We start from the raw sequence: 11609 nt of genomic DNA, 5'->3' as shown, positions 1-11609 counted from the left end.
CACAAGATCAAAATTATTTATTAGCAACATCAGAATGTTGGAGAAGAGGCATTGAAAACCACGCCTCATTTTTGGGGGGGTTTTGCCCAAAGTTGAAGAGATTCTTGGGGAAAAAAAGTATTCTGCAAGTTGAAAAAACATTTCAAGCCTTTTGACTTTGCATAACTTGGTAGAATATGAACAGAACAAACAAAAAGCTCACTGAACTTGAGTGTTGCGCTGAATCGACCACTGCTACGTCACTGCCACCTCACACCCACAGATCTTCCAGCCACTACGGGTGAAGCTGCTTCCAGTAAATTTCAAGATTAAGGGACGGAGGTGGAGACGGCCCTTCAGTGTGCTTTGCATCGTTTTCATTATTCCAAAGAGAAACGACCCTGACTTATCTTAGCTGTGGAGGTTTTCTTGTAAATGAACAAAAGTCCTGTTTACATTCAGTGTTACTCACACAGTGTGGATCCTTGAGGTTTGACAAACCTGGTGTTGAATGCTTTTCCTTCCTCGGTAAACATTCCCTGCCTGTGCTGGCACACCGCTGAGGAATAATATGAAACCACTGGTAGGACTGAGCATCACGTCACCCCTGCATGAGATAAACAAAGCGGGGATCCAGTCACAGCACTGCTAGAGGTCAAAAGCTACACAGGGAACCTTTAACATATATCACAATCAGACAGCATGTTCCATCACGTTTTCTTCTAACTACAACAAACAGCTCTCAATGCATGCTGGGAATTCTGCTAATATGCTGATTATACTTCTCTAAAAACTTAATCTGATGAGTGAGAGGTACCTCCTCTAATTCTTCAGTGGTCTGACAAGAAAAACTAGAAATTTAAGATGAATTAACTTGAAACGACTAAATTCCAGAATGATGTTTAACATTTTAAGGAGTTTTGAAAATTCTGACCAGATTACAGTCACAGAAATCACGTCCATGCATCCATGACTGGAAAGAGAAAAGGACATTTTAAACCAGGCAGCAAATTATATTTAAGCCAAGAGGAAACTTGCATGTGGCGAAAGAAGATGACAAAGACGCGTGTCGGAACTTATGTAACAGAAAGGAGGATTTGGTCTGATATTGGATTTTTAGCATTGTTATCAGGATGATAATAAAAAGGTGAAGTGGTTTAAATGGGCACAAACAAAACAATACGTCAGCCATAAACTGGGTTGAGTTCCACTGAAAGCCCGTCTTTGCACCTCTTACAGCACAGTCAAGGCCACATAAACGCATTATTCAAAATGCAGATAACGTTGAGACGATAATGACCCGCACGTCGTCTCTGTTGATTTAATATCGCCGTGGAGGCTTGTCGGCTTCAGCCTCCCAACACCTGAGCCGAGAAAGAGTGAGCCTCGTAATCATCGCCGCGCCACCTCCTTTTCGCATTTTCCACATGCATGCAGTCGCACCGCTCCCCTCCGTGCCTCCTGCGCCCGAGGGCACAAACACACCCAGAGAAAACACATTACTGATGTTGCAGGATCCGCCTTTTCACACCTCTCTGTGAGTTTTCTCGAGCTTCCACGCCTGCAGTGTTTTCACAAGGAGAATGATGCAGAATCCCCTGCAAGGAGAGGACTCTTTGCCAAAGGGCTTTGGAATAAAACCGGCTTCAGATAATGTTAGATCAAGCAGCAGGTAGCTGTGGATTGGGGATGAATTGAAGTGAATGGAACTCAAGAAACAAAATAACCAGGCGTAAATGTGCCTGCTGTTGCCAATACTGCACCTGCTGCACGAGAGCGGCGATGTCTCGGCGGCAGCAACCTCGTGACAAATAGGTGAGTGAGGCTTTGATGAGAATCAGCCAGCTTTCATGTGCAGCCAGAGGGGAAGAGAGCCCTGGGAGTACAGCTCATCTACAGTACCTCTGCTATAAGGAGAACAGTCGCCTCAGGCACCAACAGACAGGAAGTCAAAACACACACACACACACACACACACACACACACACACACACACACACACACACAGGCCTGATTTGTTCCACCCTCGTGCGTTATACTCCACTGACTTACATTTATTCCCCAACTTCTGATCTGAAATTCTTCACACTGCATGACTAACCAACCTGATTTTAAAATACGCACAACTTCTGACTCTCGGGCCTAAAAATAAGCCGTTGAGCTGCACGGGCGCACTGAAACACACGCTTCAAACAAACCTCCACGACGCAATTGTTCTGAAATGCACACTTTTAGTCAGACAGGAATAGAAATATCCTCCGAACTTTGATTCATTTCTGCAGCATCGTCCACTCTCGGCTGAGAGATTCAGAAAAAGAAAAGCATTGACATGACAAATAAATAGAGCTGATTCCTCTGGTTACACAGTCTACAAACAATCCGAGAATTTCAAGTCTGCTTGTTACTAGTGTGCTGCAGAGTAAATCAGTTCGACAAACACTACAGTGGGTGATAAACGGTGCAGATGGGCAACACTCCTAGCAACAGGCAACAACGTGGGCAACGGGATGAGAAAAAAAAATTCAAATGTTCCCTGGCAACAAGGTTTTCCTGTGGGATTAAAATAAGAGAGCAATGATGAGCACATTTAAACATCTGATGGGAAATTATCTTTGCTTTCCCGCCCGCCGCCGGGAGGTCAGAGGTCAACCGCAAGACGATGTTGAGCAGCTGCTGGAGATGACGTGTTATTTCCCAAGCCAGATATGCTGAGCGAGAGGCAAAATGGACACAGTTTCTTACATTCTAAGATGACCGGGCGTTTTCTGCTCAGATGTCTCTCAGGAGCTGTCGGTAAATGTTTGTCTGGAGGCTGGAGCGTCGGATCATCCATCGATCTGGCAGAAATTCGGCTCTAAAAGTAGTCGGAGGCGGTCGATTCGGGGCTAAAGTCAAATCCATACAGCGCCTCCCCGGCTTTAGAGGGACGACCCATGCAGCTCACCTTTACAGTTACCACCTGCTTTGCACATGCCGGCACTGTTCCTTCTGCTGGTATACACTGCTGAGAAACTGGTAGCCAAAGAGTTTAAATGGCGAAAACAAACCCCCTGCTAATCGCTTCTGGTTTGGTTAGGTTCAGATCTGCACAAATCCCCCATCATTGCTGTGCATTACCTTAAACATCACACCAAAACACGAAATACAGATGTGAAAAATGTTAAGCCAGCTGCTCTTATGATGGAACATTCCTGCCCTTATGGGAGTGGTCTCCTCCAGATGTTCCAGAGGGCACGAGTGGGTACTTGATGGCTCAATCTGAGGTTAACTGTTACACCCTCAACCCAATTTCACACCTATGGGAGATATTTTTTTTGTGTCAGGCTTGGTAGTGCTCTCCATCACCATCTCCAAACCCTCCGGTACAGTTCAACACCTTATTAAGAAACTTTCTGTCGGTTTATGTTGTCACCCATCTGCAGCTTGAGGTCAGTCATTTGTAGTTAGTTTGTTGTGACTGTGTAATCAACACAGATGGACTTCCTTTGCACAAAACCTTATGAAACAGGGAGCTGAGATCTAATCTGTATTGGTCTGTTGACTCGAGATATGAAAACATTTGAAAACACTGAGCACTATGGGTCGAGCTCCGGCAGCAGCATCATTCCGTCACCTGAGCTAAAACCCCTGCAGCGTTCATGTGTTCATAAATAGGATCTGTGATGCTGCAAACTGTTTCTAAAGTGTTGTGTCCCGATTGAAATGCATCCAGACAGCAGACTGAGCTTTGATGAGGTTTACTCTTCCTTCAATACAAATAAGGAACTAGTCAACAGAACATAAACAAGGTCTTCGTTGTCAGGTGTTCACTCTAGCCAGAACAAAGTCCCTGTTGATAAATACCAAGTAGCTCAGACTTTAAAAAAGATAAATAGGAAAACAAAAAAACAAAAAAAATAAACTAAGCATCATGTTTTTCATTTTAATAAGAACACCAGCAAGTAAAGCTACAAAGGAGCCTAAAATGTAAATTCATGACGTTGAGGCAGTCAATTTAAAGGTTTCTGAAGTCCATTCATGTACAAGCTGAGAAAGCGAATGTGCTGAGGGTAAGAAAGCCTTGAAATGTCAGTTTTCTGTCTGGGGTTGATGTGGCTGATGATGTCAGGGGCGTGGCAACAAATTCTGGACCCTGTACATAGACACTCTCTACAGGCCCCTCCCTTCATCCACGGCCATTCATTCTAGTATTTTCGTGGGCCCTCCTCACATGAGGGCCCTGTACACTTAGTCTCCTTTTCCGCCTAGTCCTACGCCCCTGGGTGATGTGGATGTACACTGTCACTGTAGAGCAGTCCAGAAAGCCCAGCTGTGGGCTACGGGATGGCCCGGTTGGGTCTCTTTGGAGGGGGAGGGGGCATTAGCTCAGAGTCCGGGTCTGGCGGGTGTTTCCGGTTGTGGGCTTGGACTCCCTGGGCACAGCGGTCCACATACTCCAAGAGGATTTCCTTAGTGACGGGCTCCTGGATGCTTTTACACACAGCTGTGGAGAGAAACAACAAAAACACACACAGGAAGGAAGTTACTGCAGAGATGGTGACAGACACCTCCAGCATCCTGTAACACAGTGGATTTACGCATATTCTGTTTACTTTAGCCCAGGCGAAAAAAATAGAAAAAATAAAATAAAGTGCATAATTGATTGTTTGCTAAACCAGTTTTTGATCGTTTCCTGCAAAACCGCTACGCCTGCCTGCGACAGTCATCATTCCAGCCTAAAAACCAGCGATCGCTAACTAAAAATGAGAAGCCTGCAGTCGTTTGCTTCTGTCTGAAATACAGGAGCCACAGTTTCTAAGCTTAGCATTAATTTTGAGTTTTAACACTGTTACGACTGCTCAACTTGACATGTGGCCTAGAACGGAACCCTCCACAGGCATAGTGATGGTAACAAAGGGGGGGGCAGGGCTAAGCCAATCAGAACATTCATGACCGAGCCATGATTCCAACAACACAAAGAGGAGTGTGCACTAGTTTCTGAATAGAGCACAGCGTTATCAGCTTGAGGAGAAATGCTGTGCTATCTCTCTAGATTTTAGATAAAAGGTGCTTTTGCCATCTGGGCGACGAGGCTGCACAAAAGCCTGCCTGAGGATCTGAGACGCCATAATTCAGGACTATCTTTTCTATCTTCTTCTAACGATTCAATTCATTCTTTAAATGTATTTTATCTCGCTTGCGCTTCATGTTTTTATTGTTTCAATCTGCACTTTTATGTGCCGCTGTGAAGTCTGCATTTAGATACGTGTAGAGCTGCACAAGCAAGGTTTATTACTGTGGTAAACTATTATTTTTGCATTCTTTCTCAGTCTCTTCTCTATTTGTTTCCTCGAGAGGCTGTTATAGCTGCATATATGTTGGACCATTTGAGGAGTTTATTCAGAATTCACAAGTTAATAACTCTGCTTTTCTTTTACTGAACTGTGAGACTAAATTAAGTTTGCACTTTAAGATGAAATACAGCTCAGCCATCAGTTCTGAAAGATTTGTTTAGATTAAAATGGTTATCAGTATTTAATATTAAACAGCAATTTAAAAAAAATCTAATCATTTTCATCAAAAAGTTGACAAAAGTATAATAAACTGCATCTAAAACTTTTCATATTAAGCTCTCATTTGAACACAAACTACACTTTTGCAGTCCGACAAAGCTAGACATGATGATGATGATGCTGCAGCTCTGCTTTCGTACCCGATGGGATGATATTTTCAGTGCAGGGTTAATTGATTTTGGGTGCAGGGTGCACTGCTGGGTGCAGTGGAACTAACTGTTAACATATTATCACCTTATAAAGTTTAATGGTGGACAGGTTAGTAAACAGCTGCTTGTTCACACATCCTGCAGACAAAACCAGCATTCATTTGGAGTTGTGTTTCCAGCCACCTGACAAATGCAAGTCCCATACTCAGTCTGGTTTTAGCTCTGTTTTGGTCTCCACCAATTCCTGAGGGAAATATCGTTCTGGCTAGCTCCTCTATGTTCACCAGCCAGTGTTCCTCACAGCTTTTTGTCTGAAAACATCTGTCTGCTATGGCCTGAAACCAGGTTTTGAAAGCACTAAGAGTGAACCAACACAGTAACCCCTAAATTCCACCAGGCGTGATTAGTCTGACGAAGTTGACTGATTGCAGACAGTGCGTGCAGTTCCACCGGAGCGTCCCGTCTCCATTTCAGAAGCAACCCAGAAGGGTCTCCACTCTGATCTACAGAGTGTACGCGCCGAGTCTATTTTTGACAGATGACGCATCAATTTGCACAGATGAGATCGAGCGAGACAGGAAGTCAGAAACTAGAATGGTGTCGTGATTCCAGTAAATTTTCAAAATAAAACACTGTGCAGACTCCTGATCGCCATTTAGATACGAAGCCTATTTACCCATGGAAGACGCACTTGGATGCAACAAAAACGCGTTGCATATGTGACGTCATGGAGACGCATACGGTGGAATCTTGCTGTTAGGCTGAAGGTAAAACCAACACGCTACAATGATGGGCAGATATGAGGGGAACTGCAGAGTGAGGTTATAATAAGTATCTGTGGGTTTGTTACTTCGAGAGACTGGATATACATATACTTTGATCCATTGTTGACAGAAAAATGGAGCAGTATTGTATTTGAAATACAACAGTGGCACCTCTTATATGCATATATACAGTATGCAATTATGCTGCCATTCTTCAATTTTGCAGCAAATGTCAGTTTTCTCTATTCAAAGTATGAAGATAAACAAAACATTTCATCCCAAATCGCTGACAAGAGCATTCTGGGCATGAAATACAAGACCAGACTGTCTGTGTGCATTCTTAATGGCAAGCACACAGCAGAACGTCTGCCCCTTCGACACGCACGCACGCACGCACGCACGCACGCACGCACGCACGCACGCACGCACGCACGCACGCACGCACGCACGCACGCACGCACGCACGCACGCACGCACACACACACACACACACACACACACACACACACACACACACACACACACACACACACACACACACACACAAATTCAAACTAAGACAGGAGGCTGATGTGAAATGCAGATAAAATGAGCCATTAATCAGAGGCTCACTGGTTGTTATCCTCTCAGATAGAGACAAAGATAGAGGAGACAGTCAGATATTAATAAATAACTGTAGGCAAGTGAAGGACAAAGTCTTACCCATCGCTGTGTCGTAGGAGTTGGGGAAGCTCTTGTCCACCCTCTGCCTCATGAACACCCAGCTGTTATTGGCAAAGGTGCACTCGATGATCTTGTTGTCGTACTGTTTCAGCTCTTTAGTGGCCTGTGCGGACAAAGATGAAAGGACACAGATGGTTTTGTACTTTTACAACACAGAAAGAAAGCGTAATATTATTTTCCTATGCTGCCATAATTGCCCGTGAAAATTACAAAGCCTCCCTCTAATGTATCTTGGCACATTCAAAAGCTATAATGGTCTACTCTACTATAGTTTTGCTTTTTATCTCATGAAAGTCACAGAATCATCATTATAGCAGCTCTCTGGGATACGCTGGTGCATTTATGAATATCAATAGCTGGCAATGATTGGCATGTGTAACTGCAGCTTTTTCAAACATGATATGAATATTCAGCAAATTATCATCTTTATTTCTGCTATTGTTACTTACTACTGGAAACTTTTCGTGGCCGTTAAAAGGCTAAATGAAGCTTCAGGCGACACTGGAGGGCAACAGTTAGGTGTGATAAATGGATTTCACAAAATATGGAAATATAACCTATGATGGCTGTGCTGTGGAAATTAAAGTTTGGAAAAGCATCATGGGTTATGTTGATTCAGGAAGCAGTAGCATTTGACTGCAGCAAACACATCTACTGGCTCAAAATGTTCACTTCTTTCCATGGTGAGAGGAAAAGAAGCATTGTGCTGGCAGTATCCTTTCAATTGGCGATAAAAATGGTATTCTGCAAATGACAGTGAGAAGACACGGTTTCAAAACCCATAAACCTTTGAGGAATCAAACATCGTGTCATGTGGTGATTACACTGCACAAAGCCTCGGCAGGTCTGCAATGAGCAGTATTAGGAATCGTTTAGTTGATAAGATGACAGACAATCATGAGGATTTTCAGAGCTACAATTTTCCCAGAGGCAACGGCTGTAACATCAAATTGGCAGTTTTATTTGACCACCAGTTCAAGACTCAACGGTAATCTATTCATAGAGATATAAAACAGTGAAAGGCAGCAAATCCTCATAACTGAGAGGTGGAAACCAACAAATGTTATTCGATTATGAAAACCGTTTTGGGAGCGCGGCAATGGCCTATTTGTTAAGCCGTATACCACATAACAGTAATGTTCATGGTTCAGTTGGACCTTTGTTGAACGTAATGCCCCCCTCGGCTATAGTTTCCTGTTTCTCTGCACAAATGACAAATAATGTCAAATAAAGGCGATAATTCCAAAAACTTGATTCCCTATTGATTGCCTTTATAGTTACCATTCTGTTTTTGTGTATGCAGTATTGTGTCCATGCTTAGTTTGTACACAGTAATTGTTCATAATGTAACAGCTATTTTTTTTTTCCAGTTTTAAAAGTTACTTATCTATGCACATGTTCTTGTACTGCTGTGGCACTTAAATTAATTTCCCCAGATGGAATTGCTAAAGTGTACTTTATCAAACTAAGTAATCCTAACTCAAGGTCCACTTACTAGACTTTTTGACCGTGTATCATGGTCTTCATCAGCAGGTGGGGTTGGAAACCCGGTCATGTGATGACAGATAAAGCTCAAAGAACAACTCGTGAGGGGAGCTTGAGTTAAGATTATTTCATCAAACCACTATTTCCAAGATCAAGAATGAACCTTAATGCTCAGCATCAAAGGATATTCAAGAAGTGTTCAACACCAGAAACCTGGTGTGCAGAGCCTGAGATGCTTTCTGTAAAGCCAGAGATGAGAATGAGAATGTAAAGGTGGTGATCCTGACACAGCGTGAGTGTCTGTACCTTCATGCTGCAGCCCTCAACAAAGCAGTGCAACAGTTCCTGCTCCTCCTACTGAGCTACACAGGATCACTGACTTATTACATCAGATTCTGCTTTGAAAACAAAATCCACTCTACACACTGAGCACACTGTAACATAGCTAAAGTATATGAAAATGGCACACAATGCTGAAGATCAAGCATGAGTCAAAGAAGACATTTGAGCATCTGTTGTTTATTTGTCGAGGGACGGTGTGTCACCGAGAGGATTCTCGAGAAATGGAGAATGCAAATCCTGGAGCTGCTGGGAAGCAGAAAGTGCAGCCGAGAGACTCAACGGTGGGCTGCGAGCGAAAACAACAATGCAGTGACAGGAGTCGTCATGAAGTGCTCCTCTGTAATTTCTGACCTCACACAGAGAGAGGCTGTCCAGGCATTTATTGGACTGAGAGGTTGTGTGGAGAGTCAAGACACAAAGAGGCTGACCTCCAAAGTCAAAGAGGGGCCGTCATTGCCAGGAGGGCGCCGGTGTTTGGCAAGACGCTAAAATACAAAGCAAGAGCTTGTGTGATCCTGGAGTGTGGGGCATCTGGGCTCGCAGCGGGGGGTTTGAGCTCACACAGGAAGAAGACAGTGTGTGAGGAAGGATGACAGAGCGGAACAGAATACTAGTTGTTGGAATTCAGATAACAACCTTGACAAATCATAACTCACGAGCACGCCTAATTAGTCACTGTCAAAATTTCTAAATTGTGATTCATCTCCACAACATTTGTCTCTGATCTCAGTTTGAATACAGAACACTAACAGGACTAACTGCAAATCGAACACTTCTTTATTTGGAGAAGGACGGTGGACAATCGACAGGAGTGACAGCATCTCTGAGCTCTCCCAAAGCTCGACGCAGCAAGCTGCCAGAAAACTGCGAAGGCCAGTACAAGCAGGCGGGACGCGCAGCTACAGGCTGGGATCTCTTCCTGCTGGTGAGGGGTGACACGTTGGCTGCCATTTTTTATCACCACTTGGTGCCTAATCCGTCCAAATCTGTCTCATTATGGCAGCACACGTGTGCCTCCAGTTATCGGGGACTTTAGCGGTCGATCTCTTTATCAGCCAGTGTTGCACTACTGCAGAACAGAAGGGCTGAGTCTTTCTGCATTTCTGGCCCAAACGCTGGTTTGTTCAGATTTAGAAACTGCAAACAATACTAACAAGAATGAAAAGCAGTGTTGCCTGTTTTATTCAAGCTACTTGTGTTAGAGCCCTTGTGTGTCCTTTACTCGTAACAATGGCTTGTTTGGATGCATTTATGAGGACATAAATACCAAAAGCTGCACTTTACAATTAGCGACTTCAGTTTTAGTGTTCTGGACAACTGCCAGCACTCGAAACAGAGAAAAAGAACAATAAGCATGCGGTGGTGATTAGTTTAACTTTGCATAAAGACTAGAAACAGAGGGGAAACAGCTATTCTAGGGCTTATCAGACAACAACAGACAACAATCAAAGTCACATAGTGTCAACAAAGAAACAGAATACCAGACAAATACAAAGATGAAACTGCTTTTACACATGAAGCTAGCAACCTACTGTGGAAACAAACAAGAAAAATTGTCTCACACCCACGGCACCAAAGAATAAACAAAAATAAACCGAAAGCTCACAAAAACAGCAGCAACAACATAATATCTAGGTGAGACTCATCAGTTCCTGCTTCAGTCACTTTTAGAAAGAGGATCTGCGTTTTATCTGCGTTTGATGTTGGCTGGAAACTTATTCCAGGCACAAGAACCTCGATACAGAACAGGTCTCATCATGCAATTTGTGGGCTTGGTTCAACTCACCCGATGACAAAAACATAAATGTAAAAAACACAATTTGCAACACTGTTCCTGCAGGAGCCTCTAAAGCCGCGATTTTTGATGTTTCTGGTCATGTACAGCACGATTTAACCATACAAGTTATGTCCATTTTTTAACTAGACCCAGAGGTTTGTTCAGCGATGCTCACTGATCAGATGTTTCCACCACTTAGAGAGACAGCTGACCATTCATAGCTTCTAAACAGAGAGCTTCCAACAGAACAATAGTGACAGAAAAATGGTGACGCAGCTGTACACGCCGACTTACAGAAATGACAACTCTTGAATCGACATATTTCAGCCACAGTTGATATATATACATATAAGGATTAATTTAACTCTATTGCAGCTTCGGTGTTGACTGAAAATGTTGATTTGACAGACATGTCACTCAATACTGATGATTAGGGCAACAAAAAACAAACTACAACCCCTCGTCCTAACAGGAAACGAACACAATGACAGCCTGAATGAAATTAAATGGCAAGCAGTCTTTATATCAGTTTCGTCATCTTGTAAAGCACCCTGAATTGCACTAAGCTGCATAAAATAAAAGGTGCTTTAGATGCAAATAAAGTTTGACTGAGTTTGATGATCATGTTGGGATGTTTCAACTTTGCAGAGACCAAGACGTCCGTCTCCTTATGTGATGCTAAGCTAAGCTCCTGGGTCTATAGCTGGCAGACAGACATGAAAGTGGTATTGATCTTCTCATCCAAGTCTCAGAGAGAGAGAAAGCAAATAAATATACACTCTAAAATGCTGAGCTATTTCCTCAAGCCACATCCTGGAATCAGTATATTATTATCAAG

The 11609-nt window shown here is 43.3% G+C and overlaps 1 protein-coding gene across 1 annotated transcript in view; it reads right to left on the bottom strand.

The window, feature by feature from the left end:
- Nucleotides 1-3706: 3706 nt before the first annotated feature.
- The window catches only part of rngtt (RNA guanylyltransferase and 5'-phosphatase), an 84841-nt gene continuing 76938 nt past the window's right edge, over nucleotides 3707-11609 (bottom strand). The window contains exons 15-16 of the mRNA XM_041958539.1: nucleotides 7147-7270; nucleotides 3707-4462 (exon numbers count right to left, since the gene is read on the bottom strand). Coding sequence (XP_041814473.1) covers nucleotides 4296-4462; nucleotides 7147-7270 — 291 coding nt within the window. The 3' untranslated portion in view covers nucleotides 3707-4295. The remainder of the gene's footprint in view (nucleotides 4463-7146; nucleotides 7271-11609) is intronic.

The sequence above is a fragment of the Chelmon rostratus genome, chromosome 18 (assembly GCF_017976325.1).
Source record: "Chelmon rostratus isolate fCheRos1 chromosome 18, fCheRos1.pri, whole genome shotgun sequence".
Taxonomy (NCBI): Eukaryota; Metazoa; Chordata; class Actinopteri; order Chaetodontiformes; family Chaetodontidae; genus Chelmon; species Chelmon rostratus.
The sequence above is the reverse complement of the archived record's forward strand: the minus strand, read 5'-3'. Positions and strand labels throughout refer to the sequence as shown.